The following is a 21,221-nucleotide window of genomic DNA, read 5'->3' as shown; positions in this document are numbered from 1 at the left end:
AACAAACTTCAAGAATGCCCTTTGTGAGCCAATCATTTTTCTCTGCCTGAATGCTGAGGTTAGTGACAAGGGATTCAGGGCTCCTTGCTCGTGAGCACTCTAGACTTTTTAGTTTGGCTATATATCAGATTTAGACTTCAAATCAGTTAGCCAGCGTTTTATGCATTTGCTAAATGGATCCCTTTGAATTCCAAAACTGGATAGCAAATGAGCCAATTAAATACCCGCCATGCTTTGAACAGCACCTACTGTCCAAATGCCTTACAGTCCATCTTCTGTTTTTCAAAGCGCATTGGGGCTACTTAGCGGCACTGCCTCTCCTTTGATCAGAGACCACCTACTCGCTCTTTACACTGACTGTCATTAATTTCCTGTGAGAGCGCAAAGAACGTTTCAATGAATTGCCTCCTGTCCTGTCAGAAGAGAAATTTCCCAAGTGTAAAGGAGGGATTAGTGCTCTGGATGTGCTGTTCCAATTCTCCCTTCCATCCCTCTAATCTCCTCAGGCGTTCACTGGGTTAGCCCTGGCTCAAGTGGTGATCCATTTACAATTGAACAACTTTAAGCAACTCCTGTCAATGGATCTGAGTTTGTCCCCTTATGGTAGCAGTGTTTGCTATGGAGGAGGGAACTTGACAACAGTACAAATGCACGTCATGCATTCATGGAGCAACACTCAAGAGAGGTGGAATTTCATCAAATACTAAGGCAGCGGCTGTTCCCAATACCAACAGTCACACACACATTAGAGCCATACCAGTGGTTTATCGTAAGAACTTGCCAGAAGTTTATATACCATATTGTTTGTTTTGGTACATACCTACTGACTTGTTAGTGGCTTTGCTGACATGAATCTTGCTGAAAGACTCTATCAATCAAGTTGCCTTACTTTACTTGTCATGTTAAATAACAAATACTGTTGCATCTTTGGCTCCTCACCTTGAATCAGGACACTCAGAACTGTTTGGAAATGTCCTGGAACAGTTTGCTGTGGCTGGGATCAGGATGACCTCAGATACCATTTAGAAAGGCTGAAGGGAAAAACTCTTTTCCCATTCGATCTACATCCCTACTTGCATAAATGGGCAGAAGTTTTTGGTTGTGGCTGAAGGAAATGATTTGTGAATGTAAGTCCAGGCATCTAGTCAGACAGAAGGCCTCATGAAAGCCACCCTTGAAAGGTGGGCATGCAGCCGTGTTGACCGTTGGTAGTGGTAAGACAATGAATTAGTGAATTCTTATAATAATGCATCATAGAAAAATCTATAATATAACATTAGTCCCAACTACACTAGTGATCAGATTACGTTAGTCCTATCAAATCAAATAACCATGCATGTAGTTTAGTACTTTTCCTGTAACTGAATCCGCATTGTGATGTATTTATGTCAGGTGTCATGATTCCCTTGGTGAAAACATAAACTAGAATGGCAAACATTGAAAAATAATTTATTTCAGAAATGTGATCAGAGTGTATATTCATTCAGAAGCATGGCAGGCTGCTGCGCTAAAATGAAATCACCCACAGAGAAAAATCAACAAAGCCATGATGGATATATATATAGATTTTTTTTTTTACCTTCTGAAGGTAGCAACACACCAGCGATTGTTTCTAGAGTACGAGGAGGTTCAATGACTCAGCGTAGCGCTCACCTCCAGGTGCAAGAAGTTCTCCTTTCACCCTGACTGGCAGTGAATGACACGTAAAGCTAATGAACAAATGAAAACATGTCACATGCACGTCCGCGCGCACAAAATCAATACTCGCACCGGAAGAGTACAAACAGATGCCACATCCACACCGCTACATTTTCTTTGGAGTGTTTACCACACTTGTCTATGAAAGATCACATCTGAAAACATATTGTGGCGACAAGCTATCTGAGACACGTGTGGTGAAGGCGACTGGAAATTCGTCCTTGATGACAAGACAACATCAGAATTGGCTTCCACAAAACTATTTCTGCAGATAGTAGAACTTAATACAACTTCTGAGAGGTTCGACTTTGACCTTGGTTACACGGAAGTGGAATAAACACTGGCCATCACAATCATTGTGAGTAAACAATTTTGGCGGTGGCTCCATTTTTGTAATTGAAAACTGGTTTTTGAAAGTCAGTCAGAAAGGCAGCACAAAAAAATAAATCCCATTATTCCACTGTAAAACCGCAAATTTAGGTAGTACTTTGATACTAACAAATACAGTCACTCCTACTATATCTTAAGAAACCTCTAACTTCTCACTTGGAATCAAATTATATTTAACCTTTGACATGTCTGATACAGAAATATAAAGCATTAAATAAGGAAGATTAAATACATGATTCAGCGTAGTCTCATTTATATACTGTATAACAGCATTTCAGTAAAGTACTTGAGTGTGAAATTAAGTCATTCAAGCCTGTTAATGTCTGTAGCATTGTATAATATTATACTTCAATTTCAACACTCAAATATAGTGCTCAAAACTAATACTGCACTGTGAATTCACTGCATCTGCTTAACACACTTGTTTAAAATAGTTCACAGTAGTGAATTTCCTAGCTTTATTCAACCATTTTTTGACATAAGATGGCACTCTAATGACCAGTACGTGAACTCATACCGACCGCTGACAATTGATTAGAGATGGGTAGATGAGACACATGACAAAGTATTGAAAAATTGCTAAGGTTTCGTGAAACAGTGTCCAGATTTTCAGCGGCCACCAGAGGGCAGTGCCTGTTGTAAAATGTTGGGACTTGAACAACTAATTCAATGAAACCTCACACTGTTGCTAAACACCATCTAGTGGCCTCCAAAAATATTTCATCAACCGTACAATACTGTTTAATGATACCTCATCTACCCATCAATAGTAGTAATTTTGCTATGTAGCAGTGTGGTTGCATCATGATCACACAAAACGGTGAAAGAAGATTACTTGACATCATAACCTGGTGCAGCGTCACTGCTGCTTCACGTTCTTGTGAATTAATAGAGTGACTCATTCAGCATGGTGTGGAAAAACAACAGGAAAAAAAATGAGCAAACATTGAATTCATAGAGTTTGTCAGTTCAGTTCTTGGTTTTCTAACTCTGTGGAACTTAGCAGATGTGAGGCAACAAACAGATTTATAAACAAAATAAAGCAAGTACTCCACTGTGTTACTCAGGTGGTGTGGAATACAGTTGTTTTGCCTCTATCAAGGCACCATCGATCCACTGGAGCACGCTCACAGAATTACACTTGTACAGATATAAAGTCAGTTTCTGTATCCGCACAATCCTTCAGGCACCAACAGTCCGACCACATGTAACCTGTCGTGGTCTTTGCTTTGTGTGCTATTGGCCAGTGTTCCACGGTTGTTGCTCCAGTGTCTGGTGTGAAGAACTCATCCCGCCAATGTCTAAAAATGTGTTCATTTTGGCATCTTCAAGACAAACATATTTATCTTTCAATTCCACAACACGGCTCCATTAGACAGGGTTATTTGCGATCAATGCATGGTGTGCTCTGGGATGTTTTTCTTCTTTCTAGATACAGCTATATATATATATTTATATTTATGTCTCTTCAGATTGTTGTGACTTTGTACAGCACCTGACAAACTGTGCAAAGAAATAACTAAAAAAATACAAAAAAAGTCATGCAATCAGTTCAGTTAGCAAAAATAAAAGTGAGAATATGAATTTAAAAAAAAAGCAAAGAAAAAGAAGAAAAGCTTCACACATCAATCGCTTATATAAAAAAAGGTTTTACCTGGCGAAAATAACTTAAAATAGTTGCCAAAACGCTTGCCGCATATCTTGAAATTGTGTTGTCCTTTCCGTTACCTTTCACACAAATGATGAGAAGCCTGCAATCGGGGCTCGTGAGCCAGGGGCTAGACTGCTTGGTGGCCTGTAGAGGGTGCTGTGTTGGCTGGGAGGATTGGAGCTCTGCTGGGAGGGGGTTGGAGTCCGACTTCCTTTTGGCCTAAACAGGCTGCCTTGCCCTTGGGGTTGTCCTTGTGCCTGCTGGGGTTGCGGTGTAGGCGAACTAAGCTGCGGTGGCAAAGGAGGTAGTGGCGGCAGAGGCGGTGGGGCGCACTGATCCGGCTCGCCCGATTCGGACTCGGTGTAGCTGTATGCCTGGACTCGGGATATGCCCTTTTGCTGTCTGCGCCAGGAGTTGTAGTAGGTGGGGTCGCTGATGTAGTGGTTGACGAAAGAGTGCGTTTTCTGCCGATTAGGGTCCACCTCGTACTCGCTGTCGCTGCCCTGTGAGGTAGAGAGACACCTTAATAACATCCACAGGCTCCACTTCTATGTGCAAGGTATGTTGACGCTTCAAATGGCCATGGTCGTGAAATGATGCATCATTTGACTAGTGACACTGTCACAATGACCACAGCAGAAGGAACACATGCAAGTTTACTTGACAACATACCACAAAGAGACACAGGATGATCACGTAGTTCAAGCATGATCACGAAAAACTATGGGGGCGTGCACTGTACATGGACCATCGGCATGGAGCAAAGGTAAAGCTGCACAGGCATAAGTTCTAGTTTGTTGGATGGATCAATATTTATACTTTCACCGAGGGAAGCTCCGAAAGGCATTAATAAATTAGCAGTCTGTCTCAACAGGAGACACAGCAGCATACTACTGTAAGATCATATTCAGGGAAAAGAAACGAGGCACGTTTCATCCTTTATATAGAAAGTGCCCAGCGCTGGATGTATTACGTGTCTAATTCACCCTGCAAGTCCAGGTTAAAAAGCTACAGAGCTGTGCTTCCACAAATATAGTCCTCAAGCATTTGTAAATTCACTTGATAAGTGGTTATGTCTGAGTATCTCGCTTTAAGTGACTTGCCCTACTGTATAGTCCATAACCAGTAATATAGCAAACAGTTGTCATATGCAGCAAATCGCTCTGAAAGGTTACATAGACTAATCTTTTGATTAATAATCCCCATGGGCAGACAATCTTCTCTCGTCTCCATGTCCTTCCTGCCAGGCGGCGTCTCAAGGTGTTGTAGGTGTCTAGAGCCCACCATAGGGAACTGAGAGGGGCACTGAATGGGACTTGTCGCCTACAGGAAACATTCAAAGCAAGCAGCCACAGGAACCTCACCAAATGCAGTGGAAGTGTATGTAGACCACCTGTCCCATATGAAAACACCAGCGCCTCCTACGGGTGAACAGAACAATGGGTTTTACAGTACATTACCATAACAAGATGAATCAGATGGGCGAGTTGTGACGATGAGAGAACTGATTATGAACAGTTTATGAAAAAGAAAATAATAGCATGAAAGTCATCTTAAGTCTTTCATGTAAATGGAAAGTTAGAGAATTGGAATTAGAAGATCATCAATTGATTGGAATTCTTAGAAATTTGTTTTAACAGTGCCTAGGTGGGTTTTAATAGGTTACATTTTTCAACAAAATACATTGACTAAGTTGAATATTTTTCACTTTTCGCACTGGAATTTGGAATACATCTCTCACAATAACTGAATGGTTACTGTAGAGCTTTCAAGGCACACGTGGAATTCCATAGACTACTTAAGTGGACTGCCAGGTCAACATCCCACTTGTGACACCAAACTGAAGCTGTTTTCATTGAGTCTGTTAAACAAGATTTTCTCTTTAAATAGATAGCTATTTAAATGTTTCAGAATCTAAGTATTCATGTTATGAATTGAAGTCAGTAGGTGGCTTAAACCGCTACAGAGTATGGCTCCCGCACTCATTCCATCACTGTCTCTAACCTTCTGTACAGAAACGCAGGTCTTGGTAAGAATGCAGGGACATGCTGCAAGGCACCACTGCAACACATCTGGGCACATGTGTGTTGCACATGCTGGGCTGCTCAGATTCCCTTTCCATAACTACAGTTTATATTCCCAGCCATTATACATAGTTTCCCTTTTACACTTGTAAGCAGTTAGAATACTAGACGCGATGATTGGAGGAGTCGGTCAGTTTCCAAAAAAACAAGTGCAGTTTTTCAGGTGACTCGTAGCATATTCTTTTTTTTTTAAGTTCACAAACTACCGCATACACAACTATTCTTAACGCACCCCAAAGAATCAGCTCAACAATGACAACATTGTTTGCAGCCTCATGCACCAGTAATGTGTTCCTGAGTGCGTTCCAGAAAGAGGGCAGCTCAAGCGTTGACAAGATGAACTACATCCTCTGGATCCTGATTGGTCACTGCGAGCCCCCAACAGATGTTCTGACTCAAGAAACCCAATACAAATATGCACTCCTTCACCAGCAAAGGGATGAAGTAGCTCATATTTGTAATCCAGGGTTCAGAGAAGCTTGAAATGGAAGTATAACATCAAATTATGAACCAATTGCTAGAGCAAACCTCTGTGTATCTCTCTCTTTATTCCTTTGAGAACGGCCTCACACTGTTGATGTGCTCTATTCAATTTGATGTAAAATTAGAAAATGTGTGGAACTTAATGAAAAGAGAGCATCTCAGTTTTTAATCAGCACACTTCAGGATCACATTGGAATTGGTTACGACAGAAAGAAAATGGGTAGAAGACCTTGACTAGTCTGCTGAATTTACATATTATCACGCCGTCACTGTGTTTGTGGAATTGAGCACATGTACTTCTGCTTGGGATGTATGCTGAGTTGGCTAGAAATGACTTGTTCAGAGCAACTATAGGCCTTTGACCTGAGTCTGATAAGGGTGCAACTAGAATATCCTTTAAACGCTTATTATACAAAGTGCTACTTTCAATCTCTGTTGAAACATTTAGCGACCAATGTAAATCACACACAATCCATAACAGTAAACTGAGAACTATGAAATAAGGAACTGTTAGCAATATCTCTCTGTTAAAATATACACCTACACAAAGAGCAAACCAAAACTTCCCCTTCTGCTTAGCTCCATACGCCAGATGTTTTAATAATGATGTAAGATTCTAAAAGCAAGATGGGTGTCTCCCCTTCCCCCCCAAAGAGTTTGTAAACCCCAACATTGCAGTTCCTTTGTCTTGCAGTTATGGATTTTAGCCAAGAGAAAGATGAGGGGGGAGGGGGGATGCTGAGGTCATCATCATTTGATGGAATGAACCCGGCGGGGGACTTCAGAAACAAAGACAACAACAGTATATGTAGGTCCTGGGGGGATTAATAAGTGCCAAAAGCCATCAACATGTGTGTTGCGATAGCTTTTTAGGATGCTTTATTTACATTAGTAATGAGAGAGCGCTAGAACTCAGCACTGTGTGCTGAATTTCAGGAGCTTTTTTAGTTTAATGATTTGTCCCTCTAAAATGTGTTCGTGTGGGGATTTGTGTTTGGTTTATTCCATGGATTGTTGTTGATGCTCGATAATCTTTGTCCTCACAGAAGTATTGACATTACATTTTAAATGAATTTCACTTAAGATTCTGTGATTTATAATACACGTGGACTTTGTTTTTCATAACCTTTAATTTTACTTTAGTTTTTATCCAGACAAGAAACAAATCAAGGGAATGTGTGACTGAAACTGGAGGAATGCCACTCGGCAGGAACACAATCTTCCTGCTCTTACTCATAGATTAGATCATCTTTACCTGACTGGTTGCAGCCTTGTGACAAAATCCAAATGCCTTTCGCTGGAGGTAGAGGGGGGAATGGTGGCCTTTGCTAAATCAATGTTGGTGTCTTAAAAACCTCTATTGAGTCATAAAAGAGTCAACACTTTCCTGCCAGCAGGGGCCTTGAGGATTAAGGGGGGCAGACGAGCACAATGTCGCAGTGATAGCTCTGAAGTTATCTGCTCAATAAAACTTCAAAGGACATTCTTGGATTTTGACAAAGCAATGGGTGTTGATGTGGCACCGTGTCATAGGGAAAGCAGACAAGCTGCTGGCTAACAGGCAAGCCACTGTGTTTTTAGTCCATCAAAGCCAAGGGAAAACTCTGAAATGCGCCATCGTTGTGAGGTTCAGCCGCTGCCGCTTGACAAAGTGTAAGTGAAAACGCTAGATCTGTCAGGCACGGAGTGAAATCTCCAAAGGCTTCATTTACCAGGAAGCTATCATGCCAGCGAAAGCTTCTGTTATTAGCGATTCATTGGAACCGCATTTCCGTTTGATCTTCTCCACCATTACAAGTGAGGAGAGATTTCTGGCGATGGAATCCATCCTTAAAGAGTGTAGAAATGTTTGTGCGGCTTATTTCAGAAGAACAGCATCGCTGGATGAAAGGTGGGAGTCAAACAAAGGAAATGCTGGGCAGCTTCCCTCCACTATCACTGTCATCTGTTGAATCAGAAGCAGCCACTAAAAACCACAGATGTGGGAGAAAAAAAAAAACAAAACCCGGACAGGGACAAAATTAAATAAATGGATACATCTGTGGATGACATATTATGACAAAGGAACAAAGGAACACACATGAAATGAAATGTCCAGACACCAAACAGTGGGTGGTTTTGATGAAAAAGTAAACATTTGGAGGGAAAAGATGCTGCCTTGAAATGAAAGTTCAGACCAACTTAACATCAACAAAATCAATGCTATCTTTCATAATCTTTGAGGAAAATGAACTTAAATTGCAATGGATTCAAACTAAATTATTGTGAACATACAACCTCTACATAACAAACACAGATAAAAACAAAAACCTGCATATTTTTGTGCTAACAGCTAGTCTTCAGTTTGTATTTGGAATGGAACAGATTGAAGAGTCACAGAGGGCGCTCTATTCTTGGTCTCCCTATAGCTGAAGATGGGTGACATTATTTTTTAGGGTTATTATTTAGGGGCCTACAATAATGAGCTCGCACACTTGGATTTGAACACAGTCATTTCAACACACATTATTTTTCACAACCTCCTAAAAATGTCATTTGAAATAATAAAATGTGTTACAACAGTAGTATTTCTGCACTCTGACGCTCTATAAGTCTCAATCTTAACCATAAATTTGAGAAAATGAATAAAGTTCCTTTCTAGTTAAACTACTGACTTTATCAAAAAAAAATTCCTTGTTCATCATCATTTCACTGAGCCAACAACAGTGAGTGAATCTGACTCAGGCAGATATTCAGTTGCCGTCTTTGAATCACTGCACCAGACTCCCATAACATCTCAATGATTTATATAAGGCATTTTATGGTCATGTCCCTTCCCTGGGATTTAAGAGGGCTAAGGGTGTTTGCTTTTCAGACTCCGAACAAAAGCATAATTTCATATCCAGGTAGAGTTGTGGATTCCATCAAAGGCCCCAGAGTATTTTTGTCTTGTATGAAAAACATTTCACAAAATAATACATAGTTCCCAGTGCATTCATGAACACTGCATGGAGCACTGAAGGAAGGCTAACCCTACATGATAAGGATAAGCAGAGGATGGGGACTACAACAGATTACGTTCTTCTGAAGGATGTGTTAAAACAAGTATGTTCCCAGCCTTCTTGGTTTTACAAAACCATGTGCGTTCCAGTGTTAAATATCATGAGCACTGCAGGCCAACAACATTCCAGTGAGTGAGAGAGAGGATGTCACACTATGCACCGACACCAAACACTTTACAGGCAAAAATGTGAAGCTGAATTCTGGAGGAATTCAAAGAGATGACTGTGTGCAAACATTGACAGATTTCACGATCAGACAGTGAGTCTTTTACTGTCTGGAGATGAGGTTAGAAGTAACACCAGAATAAGTGTGGCTACTGCACCTGGGAGTCTGAGATCTCAGAGGGTTTTTCTGTCAGACTGCTGCTCTCCACGTTGTACTTGGTGCTCACGTCTTCATCGGAGTAGTGGAGGCTACCAGGACTTGGCCTGGGAGGAGACCTGGGAAGGAAAGATTCAAGTCAGGAAAGGTTTCAGGTAACATCAGATTGTACTTTCAAACACCACCACATGAGCTGGAACTGGGACATAAAGAAACATGTCAATGTCTGAACCTCAAACCTCAAGTACATCATGAAGAAAAGGAAAGTGAACTACAAGTCAGCTCCACATCTCAGTACCACTGAGAAAACTTTTAACAATACAAAGTTAACTGCCCGAACCCTTGAGGCGCAGAGAATATGGCCACAACGGAAAGAAACAGAAACTGATCGCAAGTTTTAATAACTGTTATTTGACTGTGAGCCTGGTCAGTGCTGTAGTTACATCATGATGCCCCAGGTTGCAGGGTTGGACGCATCACTCCGCTGGCCAATCAGATGCCTGCGTCGCACAACACTGATGTCACGGATTACGCCGCCAGTTAAAATACCACAAAGCTATTTGGCTCATCTTGGCCCTGGAACACTCCGATGACCCTAAAGACCAAAGTGAGTCAGTGGACCATTTGTGGGACACTATTTCAAGATGACTCAGTTTCATAGATGACTGAATGTCTTCATTCATCCACATCTATGTTTGAGGATGAAAAACATGTTTCCTTAAAAAAACAGATGTTTTGCATTCTAGTGAGTGAAGCGTTATGTCTCTTCAAAAGGTTCCTCATTATCACTTATAAAAACCCATAAACGGAATCGCCGCTTTTGAACTTCATGTCCATCACTGTCTTGTCTTGTGGCAGACTGGGACACTCGTGAGACAGCTGTCTATTCGATTCAATTCTTGGCGTGGCTGCTGAATTTCAAACTGCAACCCTTGTGACTCAATAATACAGTCAAAAGCCCAATGGGCGACAAATGACAGCTTCACGCTGGTACATGTGATCACAGCCACATGAATGATAGATTGAATGTCACCGTTGGACATCAGGGATCACCACCACCACTTAGACCGAAGTTTAAAGGGGATGTGAATGACAGTCGTGAGCAAAGGGCAGCTGCATGAAGGGAGCTGAAGTTGAACAGAGCAAATAAAAATCCATAAATGGTGTTTATTTTGATAAAAGTAGCCTCTGGTTCTGCAGCACAAACATCTGTCTGTTTCTATGCGATTGGTGATGGTTTGGGTTGAGACTTCTGGGACTCCTGCTGACTTGCCTGGATCCTGCTGCATAATACACAGCTGCCTCCACATTTCTGAACTGCATTAGCATAAATATTTTCCAAATAAAAACAATAATGAACGAAGACGGTGAAAGCGATGTTGGCAAAACGGGAAATTCCAGAGGGAAATCTCAAAGCAAACTACGGCTGAATAAACTTGAGTGTATGAAATCGAACATGATCTAATCTAATTCAATGGAATGGCCATGAGTGTCGGGGAGAATAGTGAAGATTTTTGGTCTGTAAAGCTCACAGCCGCTGCTAAAAAAGTAGCAGTTTAGGCCCTTTGACTGTATTTATGTGGCCCTCCTAGAGTATAAAACTGACATTGTTGTTGCCTCTGACATTTTTGTCTTTTGTCTTTTTCTGCATTGTTTTTTGTTCACAATGATGCCAATGAAACATAACCTTCTCGTTTGATTATTTTTCTTAATTGTCTCTATTTTCCGTCAGGCAGATAAACACTGACACTAGGTAGCTAGTATTTCAGTTGTGTTGGCAAAAAGTTTAAGAACAATAATGGAGATGGGTTTGCTTATGGGAACTCATATTGCTAGCTGTTGCTCTACTTCACTGCGTCCAGGGACGTGGCGGATGCCAGGTAAAACCCTGCTTACCGGGAATGTAAAAAAAAAAAGCCAAGCCACCATCATCATCATTGTCACTTGAAAGATGAGGAAGAGTGTCAACAGTGGATCAGATAAACCTGTAAATCTGTAAAAGTTTTGAAGTGATTTGCAACGACTGGTACGTCATTATATATAAAAAAAAAAAAAAAAAACTCCCATCCTAAAGTTCAGGTCACACTGAAAATTAATCTTTTATTTTCAAGCTCCATCCTTAGTAATATCAAAGTTGAATGTCTCATTGTGAAAACTAAAGGGAGAATACACTTAAGAAACAAACTTTCTGAATAAAAATATGCTATACTTATAAAATACACTTCAGCATCGAAGCAATGCATATAAAAAGTCTGTTTGTCTTCATAAATAACAAAGGTAAAGCATGCATTGCTTTTTATTTCACATTTATGCAGCGATATTGTTCTGGCTAAGACACGATGACTAAATGATATGAGACAATATGCCAGACGGAGACACTTAAAAGAGATTGCTGGAAAATGTCCAAGGCTATATAGTCTTTTGAATATAAACAATCGCTTATAAAGAGAACAAACGTCTAACTCATGTAATATAGCAGCTAAAAACAGCAGAAACTGAAGAAACATGAGAATGGAATCATCACCAAGTATACTTTCAAGCAGTGCATCATCCTTATCTTGGACAGGCAATTTGGTGACACAGGCCTGTGGCTTTATACAAAAGTCATTGCTTTTACAATGAAAAACACTTTCTTTTCTATATAGAACTTTTCTGCTATGAAGTTTAGAAAACTTAATCACAGCCCTGAATGACTTTCTCATCCCCAGAAGGATTCTCTCCGTAACCTTTACTGACTTGCATTGCTCAGCAGTCCTCTCTACAAGGCCCCTAATAACACACCCCGTGTGGAGCAATGCTATTGTTAGCCCATAGGGACGTGGTGATGAACTGCTTGTTTCAAAACATTGACAGTACCCAAGCTCACTTTCACCCTCGACTGTTGAGTGGGGTGTAAAATATTTATCAGCTTTCTCACATGAATGTAGAGGAGTCCACTTAATCCTCTCCCAGCGAAATTTCTGCCGGCGCTACACGGACGACATAAATGAGAACCAGAGGGGTGAAATCAAATGTGCCCCCAGTCTTAACTCATTACCAGGCTCTCACTCTCGCTACAATTGCCTGTGGGGACTCATTAACATGTCTTAAGTGTTCGGGGGCTTTGTCAGTCAAGAGTATTTAAAACCGCCTTAATCTACACTGCCGTACTTAACCGGGACCTCCTAAAATATCTGTAGTCTTTGTGTCTCCGGCAAAATCCAGCAAAAAAAATACTGCTCTTCAATCGGCAATGAAAATGATAGAAATGGGAGGTGAGGGCTCTTATGGGTGGTTGATTCAAAAGAGGCAGTTACCTCTAATCTCTCAAGACCACAAATGATCCCATAAAATACTACTTTACTAGAAAGAGATGGGGTTTTGTATCATTTCCTGAAACCTCAACCGTTATACAGGCACGCATGGCAAACGTAATACTCTGACAGCCCCAATATACAAGAGGGCTGATTTCCACCGACAGTTGCGAAGTCTAAAACGCTCACGATATGATCCGCAACTGTGGGTGGCCAGACCCCAAGAATATATTTGGTTTGATGTGAGGAAAAAAAATGAATCTCTTTGAGAGGGTTTTCTGGTTTTGTGTGATAGCAAGTGAAGGCACATCCCAATTGAGTTTGGCGTTTGACTTATGGGTTGTCAAGTTGAGCCAGTACAAACACTTAAGCGCAGTCAATCACCACATTCCTTTGGCCAAAACTTAAATTACAAAGACAGATGACATGGTGACGCTAAATATTCTTTATAAAGGTTTGCGTTTGCACCGGACAAAAAAACTACACACCTTCACACCCATTTGATGACAATTTCAGTGGTCTGAAAACAATATTAAATCAGTGGCACAATACAGTTGCGATTACTCAGCATGCCCGGCTTCTGATCTCAGTGTGTGTGTGAGCAATAATGCAGTGAATATCATTGCATTTAACTGCCTATGAACACTGAGACTACTGGCAGCAATTGCTTCACTTTGGTTCTTTCAGGTGAATCAGATCTTACCCGATAAGTTGATCTGCCTTCTGAGCTAAAGCCAAAGCAAGGGAATAAAAACCTAAGCTGTGAGTCAGTTGGGTCGGAAATACATAATGTATCATAGAATGTTTAAGCTAAATTAAATATTGCAGCACTTCATAGGAATTATCAGTGTGCATCGGGGTGGAGGTGGATTATTCAAATGTTACTTCAAAGGAATGGTAACAGCTCACTTGCAGACTAACTGGGTACAGCGTTTTCAAATATGTGTAGCCAAGTCTAAAATCTAAATCTAATGTCACATAAAGTGGATTTGTTGTCATTTCATCTTTCAAATGCATGTTCAAGCACCGGAGACCCAACACAGGAGGCGGACTACAAGAAAAATTGGATGTAGGATTCTTAAGTAAACACATATTTCTCTATCAAAATCACACAATGTGAAAAATAGATAAAAGTTGGGTTGAATGGCATGCAGTATTGAATGCACAGTATGACACCATAGGTGTAGCAGTCCTCTGCACCCGCACTGGGTGCAAGGCCTTGACACTTCTTGGTGGAAGGAATGCATGAAGCATGGCAATCTAAACACTTCTCTGTCATTGATCAGACTAGGATCACTTTTGACCATGATTACCCACGATACGAAGAAGACAGGCAGAAGCAAGTGGCAGTGAGAAAGAAGGTCTTGTAAATGCAGGCACAGCCACGTACTCTCTTGTCAGCAAAACTGCAAATTCGGTTCCAAGGCGGTAAAGAACAAATCTACCAAAACCCAGAGTTCATGCTAAATTACCAAAGGATGATGAGTATTGACAGAGTTACATGTTGAGAAACCTTCTGAAGTTGTCAAAAATGGATAATGAAGTGTAATGACACGGGCAAAAACACAAATAATTTGCTCATATTTTTGATCAGCATTTGTGCTCTTACTGTATCTAACAATCTTCAAGTGCACTTACAAGACTCTGGAGATCTAGATGGACTTCATTTAGAAAAACCGAAAGAAAGGTGACAAGACAATATGTATGCACATTACAAGATCTATTCTTCTCTCTGCTCTTTTTCAATCCTCAGATCAATGAAAGAGTTGTTATGCGGTTGATGTGGGATTGAAGTAAACTTGTGGTAGGGGCTTAGTGACTGTGATGTCCTCACTAAATGGTGGTGGTGTCAGATTGCAGACTGGGTGGTCCTAGTGCATTACTATCTGTGGCCCCTGCTAGAGTATTCCAGCAATGGGTCTGAGATATGGTCTCAACAGTGGGTGGTTCGACCACTGCTGAATTCCAAATGTATAAAAATGTATGATGATACATCCGCTGTACACGTATGGTTGCTGATCTTTATTATCCTGTACATTCAACCAAGCTTATTATTTTCAGCACAGCTAGGCGTCATTGGAAACTTGAGCAAATGTTGCTCCGAAATGAGAAAAAAAAAAAAAAGCATCATTAATAATACGTTTAGTGCCAGCACCAGGCGGCAAGCTGCCATGCTTTTACAATACGAAGATATTTTAACACAATGTAAACATAGAAACAGATAAAGTACAAAATTGCAGAGTGAGATGAAATATGTTTTGCAGCACTGACTTACACTTTAAACTAACTTATGATCAGAGTATAGTTGTTGGCTGTCACACTTAATTTTATCTTGACATAAGGGATAATTCAATCGCACTAGCACTCTCCAGCAGTGCTAAAAAGATATCTATAATGAGACGTAAAGGTGCCTGCATTTAACCTCCATTATGTTCTGTGAAATAAATAAAAGGAAGAAGAAACTACTTGGGAAAAGTACATTTGTACTTTCTTTCACTTCAAGTGAGACAGAGAATTCTGCTAGGGAGAGCAGTTTGGGTTGTTCATCAGTGGGAATAACAAATAGCATTTTTACAAAATGCAACAGATTATTTCTGGAGCAGATGGTATTTATTTAATTTCTCATTCTCATTTCAACTGGAGCAGAATTGACTATGTTTAATTATACTTAAGATTCGACCGGCTTAGTGAGCACAGTGAGACAGTTTACAGTGTGGCGAATGTAACTGGCTGCAGAGTACGTCACAGCCTCCTCTACCGTGCTCCAGCAGTTAGTGAAGGATAGATGGTTGGTTTCAGAAAATATTCTGATGTAACCATTGTAGTTATTATTACTAGCTACTTCTACCTTCCGACAGTCAGTCGGCAGGTAGGCTTGTTTTCATTTTCAACACACTTCAGCTGTGGTTAAAATATTTCAAAGCGAATGTAAGTTATGCTTAGATGAAAGTGTGTACAAGGAATAAACGTGTGGCTTGGTTTTGGATGATGAACATACCTGTCAGTGACTAAGAACAGAACAAAAACCGTCAGCTCTGTCAACAGGTCTATTGATTCTGATGTTTCCATATTGACCGCTACCTGCCAAGAGACCCTGTTTTCAACTTTTTAGATTGGATTCTAGCTTTGAGGACCGCCGGTGCCATTTATATGCTCCTTTGAGAAATGCGGCGAATGAAATAACCCCAATTTCGTTCGTGGTCCGAATGTTGTGTGTGTCGACCACTGACCTTGTGTAGACTCCGTTTTTCCTGCAGAAAGAGTTTTTCACAGAGAGACGCCGGTTGTTCAGTTCCAAAGCAGGAAATCGTCCTTCATCCAGACTCACCATGTCCCCATGGGTCAGAGCATTACAGTTGGAGTTATTACCTGGACAAACGTAGAGAGACACTGTGTGACCACAGGCCGGATAGGCAGACTGGTTAGTGTCCGGGTGGATGAAAAACTCATTCATTGACTTTAGCAGTAAATATGTCCAAACGTTGACTCACAGAGGACAAATGGTGAATAAATACACAATGGCTTGAAAAGAGAAGGTCAGAGCTCCAACAGTTTAGCTAGTATCTTGTTTTTATAACCCCAGGCCCTCATTTTAGGGTTATTAAGGAATTCTGAATGAAGGACCGTCACTGAATGTGGGTGCATGGCTCAGAATATACAGCGCACCAAGAATGAATTTGTTTCCACCCCCATGCTACAGTGAGTTCAACCGAACATGCGTATCACTTGGTTCCAGACCATCAACTCTGTTCATGGTGTCCTGCCGTTCCGAGCGAAAGTATGACCTTGTACGATGTGCCTCAGAGGCTGTTGCTCGTAAACCGTATTGTGCCTAAACTTAAAATACAACCTTGCTGACCAATAGCGGCTCAGAAAGATTGCTTATGAACTCAAGTGCCCTCATCTGAGGGGCGCCGAAACGAAAATGTCATTTTCTATGAACACACTGACATTAAATGTGGCTCTATCAGTGGCTTTCCAAGTTAAAAAAAAATGCCATGAAAATGTAAGCTTAAAGGCAACCAGGATTGCTACAGTTGTTCTGGGCTTTTTGAGGTCAAGTGCTCATTGTACAAACACACAAACTCGAACAAGCATAAGGTCAGTCTGGCGGCCTGAGCCACATTCCTCACTGGACTGGTCTGAGAGGGTCTTTGTCATGAGTGAAGGGACCCCTTGTTTTCTCTTCGCCGGTCAGAAAAATGGGCAGTGACCTGAGGGACCCCCCCTCCCCTCTCCCACAGGCAGCTAAACTGACTATGGTAAAAAGTGCTGAGCTGTGGGAAATACCAGCTGATGTCAGGGGCACCACTGAATAGACAGAATGACAGCGCACCACTGCATCTGTGAGGCTCTCCTCCTTTTCTCAGACTTAACCTGCAAACCCTTTATTAAAAATGCTAACAGAAAACCTAAATATTTAAAATGAAAAGATCACATGTTGATGATGACATGACAGGTTAAAACTGAATCCTTGCTCCTTTGGACGTTGAAGAACCCAAGAGCCAATTGTCAGATAGAATTTAGGAGTGCGGTGATGCTTTAACAAAGTTGGTTCATTATTTCAACTCCAAAAAGTTGCATCTGACTAGGTGCTCTCAAGGTTTCTTTTTAATTTTAAATGAGCAACTTTTGTCTCAAAAGGCATCTTCTGAATTGTTAAGGCCTGGCCTTTATGGATTTGTTTGCATGCTGGTTGAGTCTTGTACTCTAGGCTTGAATATATTTATCTGTTCCCTCAAGGTCCAGTCTATATTTGTTTTGTCCAACTCCATTTTGCATGGTTTTGTTGGGCCTCACTTTTAGGATTTTGTGGACTCAATATTGTATCTTTGCTCATGACTATTCATTTGAAGTTCCTTAGGTCAGAGAGCGAGAGCTTGAGCTTGAGAGCAAAGCAACACATCCAAAGATCAGCACAAAACAAGCACAAAATGAGAGCAGTATAAAGGAGCTTTCCTGGGCAAGTAGGTTGAATGCAGGATGAATTCGAAGTTATTGAAAGATGAAAGTGATTTTGATGGCATTATTTCTCAAATACAGATAAATGAACAATACTTTCCAAGTATTTATCTCAGAAGGGACTGTATCCAGTCTTGTCAGAATTTCATGGATGTTCAAAGTGAATTCTTGAAGAGCCCAGGACCTTTTTATGCAGCACATATATTTCGGCTTGTCAGAATAGAAAGCTGTGAGTGTTCTGGCCACTCGTTTAAGAGAGTAGTTGTACTTCAAGGTTAGCTACCTCATATAAATGAGACGGAAAGGCTTAACCGTCTGGCTCCTTCAGCCTCCTTGTTGCAGCTCCCTACAGCAACAGCTTGAAGGGCTCTTTACATGTCTTGTTTATTTATTATTTTGGTGCTAAGTTCTTACAGAGTTTGGGAAAACATATTTATTTTAACTTTACACAAATACCAGAAGGACCCAAAACTTCTTGCCCAGTTCAGTGTTAAAGCTGCCCTTAACACGCATATCATATCAGCTTTCTAACTTAGTTATTCGCAGGTTTACAACTTTTGTTGTGGCTAGACTTTTTAGTGGGAGAGCTTTGTCGATAGTAAAGGTCGATGTGCCCTGGGCTCAAACCTTCTATTTGCTTCTCGCTTCAACTGTGCCGGAGTGACTGCTAAATATTTGGCGAATGGCTCGTCATCACTCACCTGACTCCGACTTCTTGGCGTACTTCTTATTCTGTCCTCGGATAATGAGGATGAAGGTCAAGAGCAGGACAAAAATGAGGCCCACTAGCGCCACCACAACCAAGAACCACCACTCCTCGTAAAAGGGGGCCACTTTTTGAGCTGGACGAGCAACAGACAGAGCAGTTATTTTATGTATGAATAATGGCAGAGCTTCAAATAAAAGTCGAGCGATACTTACCAGATATAGACGGAGATGTTTGACTTGGAGAGCCATATCCGTAGTCGTTGACACCAATCACCCGGAAGTCGTAGCTAACCCCTTGCTTCAGTATATCCATGTTAAAAGTGTGTGATGTCACTTCCTTTGGGATGTCCTTGATAAGGATGTCCCACAGTCCCTCATCTGTTGTTATAAGGGAGACAGACATGAACGTGATCCTTAAGCAGGAAAAAAAAAAAAAAAAGTTTTACTGCGTCCTATTTTAAAATTTGCTGTAACCAGGGAGTTTAACTTGGATTCTTGGACAAAAAAACATTCAAAAAAAAAAGTTTCAGACACGTTGGGCATCTTATCCTAATATGGAGATCAGGGTGAATAAGTCACTCAGAAAACAGTTCCAGTCATTAAAATGCAATTGCACAAAGCCTGTAAGCTCTTTAGCCAGATTCGCTTCTAAAGTGCATTAGCTGTTAATCTACCTGAGCACTTTGGTTAATACCTTTCAATTCATGGTGATAAAGGACATTTTTTTCTCATTTATGAACAGTGCAAATTTCATAACAAAGCTACCAATTGAGGATTGTATGAGTTTGCACAACATAGAACCATAAAAACATAGCAATCCATTGAGAAATCTTTCCCATCATCTGTGAAATGTAGCTGTCTCATTATGTTTTCATTGAGAGTGGCCCAGTTCAGACGTGTCAGTTTGCCAGTGATCCATATGATGAACAAAAAGGAATGATTAAACCTGTGTGTGAAGGACCCAAGAGGTGCTGCAATGCTAGAAGCCTGAGATTCTGAGGCACAATAGAGATGTATAAAGAAGACATTTCCCAGAGGGGGTCCAGAAGTGTATTGGAGCCCAGCCACATATTGAGTCTGTACTTTGTGAGCAGTAATACTCAGTCCCCTGACGCTGCAGTCTGACACAAGAGTAACCCTTTAGCTACTTCACCGAACAACTACAGTAAAGTGGGAACACTTGCAAGCAGATTTAGTGCATCTACCAACTCCTTCTGCCACCAAAAACTATCTATAGCCCCCGATGTTAGACACTACTGGTTCAAAACCTCTGCAAAGTGATCAATAAACTTCTAAAGCAAAAGTGATGGAGACTTTTCAGCAGCAGATGTTGACACTTAAGACCACTTGGATTTAGCACATCACATATGGCTGTGTTAGGGGAAACTCACCAGAAGGTCTGGCCTCTATTACGTAGCGTGTAATGGGAGAACGGCCTGGGTCGCCGCTTGTCCAGTGGATGGTTAAAGCAGAACCGTAGCGTGTAATGAAGGGATCTCCTGGAGGTCCAGGAGCACCTGAGGGATCAGAAGTATTTATATTAAATTCAAATGTGCAATTTGCAGAGCAGAAATATGGCAGTGTACCTTCTCCTGGACCGGTGGTGATGTTAGCCTCCACCTCAGGCCCATAGATGAAAGTCTTGGCTCTGATACGGAAGTTGTAGGTGACTCCTTCCACGAGGTCCTTGAGCTTTAACCAGAGAGGGCCTGATCCCTTCACGTCCACTATGACGGTCTTACTGACGCCTGGGGGGGAGGGGGAGTGGAGACAGTCGGCACAGGCCACTGAAGACTCTGGATAGACACATCACATTTGGGGCAAATCTTACACGGGCCGAGCCAATCAGGGCACACACTCGGGACAGGTGAGCAGCACACACAGAAGGATCTAGTCAGTTAGTGTGGGAAGTCAAATGAAGGTTCGAATTTTATGAAGGTTGAAAATATTGTATTGTTTAAGTGCACCATTAAACTGGCACTTAAGCAACATAACTTCACTTTTTTGTGTCTCATTAAATGTTTTTCCTGCCAGCAAAGGCAGCGCTTTAACATCTGCACTTTAATTTCACTGGTGAAGAAGGTATACAAGCACAAAAGCTTAAGCTTTATTAAGAATAAGCCCCAAGCAACAACAAAATCTTAGCAACAGAAGAACAAACGCTTGCCAGCTGAAAAAGCGCCGCAGAATATAAGCAAAACAGACAAGGACAGAGCTGCAAGTTTAGTGAATTTAGTTAAACACATTCAAATGTTCATTACTGCAGAAAGAATGAAACGCATTTTAGCCTCAGAAATCAAGACGTTTATTTGGGTTCATAACCAGTGGACAAATGAGCTCGCCCAGACTTACCATCAACAGGCGCGCTCGGTTCGTAGACCAGTCGGTAGCCTTCAATGATGCCGTTTGGCAAGGTGGGCTCTCCCCAGGACACATTGACCGAGGTGGTGGTCAGCTCACTGAAGTGGATGAAGCTTGGAGCGCTGGGTGCTAATAAGACAAAGTTAGGGGTCAGAAGCTCCGGAAAGTCTCCCTTTTGGTGACAGGCTTGTATTTTGAAACCCTTTTCTCCTTTGGCTCATATAACTA

The 21,221-nt window shown here is 41.3% G+C and overlaps 1 protein-coding gene across 7 annotated transcripts in view; it reads right to left on the bottom strand.

The window, feature by feature from the left end:
- Positions 1-1,435: 1,435 nt before the first annotated feature.
- sdk2b (sidekick cell adhesion molecule 2b) overlaps positions 1,436-21,221 on the bottom strand; it is a 235,910-nt gene continuing 216,124 nt past the window's right edge. For 2 of the 7 annotated variants that reach the window (XM_053854712.1, XM_053854719.1), the window contains exons 38-46: positions 20,985-21,122; positions 20,219-20,428; positions 20,024-20,149; positions 18,846-19,010; positions 18,626-18,766; positions 16,193-16,352; positions 9,671-9,788; positions 5,104-5,160; positions 1,436-4,242 (exon numbers count right to left, since the gene is read on the bottom strand). In XM_053854712.1, coding sequence (XP_053710687.1) covers positions 3,820-4,242; positions 5,104-5,160; positions 9,671-9,788; positions 16,193-16,352; positions 18,626-18,766; positions 18,846-19,010; positions 20,024-20,149; positions 20,219-20,428; positions 20,985-21,122 — 1,538 coding nt within the window. In that variant the 3' untranslated portion in view covers positions 1,436-3,819. The remainder of the gene's footprint in view (positions 4,243-5,103; positions 5,161-9,670; positions 9,789-16,192; positions 16,353-18,625; positions 18,767-18,845; positions 19,011-20,023; positions 20,150-20,218; positions 20,429-20,984; positions 21,123-21,221) is intronic. The other 5 variants (XM_053854713.1, XM_053854714.1, XM_053854715.1 and 2 more) reach the window with 5 other exon arrangements.

The sequence above is a fragment of the Synchiropus splendidus genome, chromosome 1, assembly GCF_027744825.2.
Source record: "Synchiropus splendidus isolate RoL2022-P1 chromosome 1, RoL_Sspl_1.0, whole genome shotgun sequence".
NCBI classification, from domain to species: domain Eukaryota; kingdom Metazoa; phylum Chordata; class Actinopteri; order Syngnathiformes; family Callionymidae; genus Synchiropus; species Synchiropus splendidus.
The sequence above is the reverse complement of the archived record's forward strand: the minus strand, read 5'-3'. Positions and strand labels throughout refer to the sequence as shown.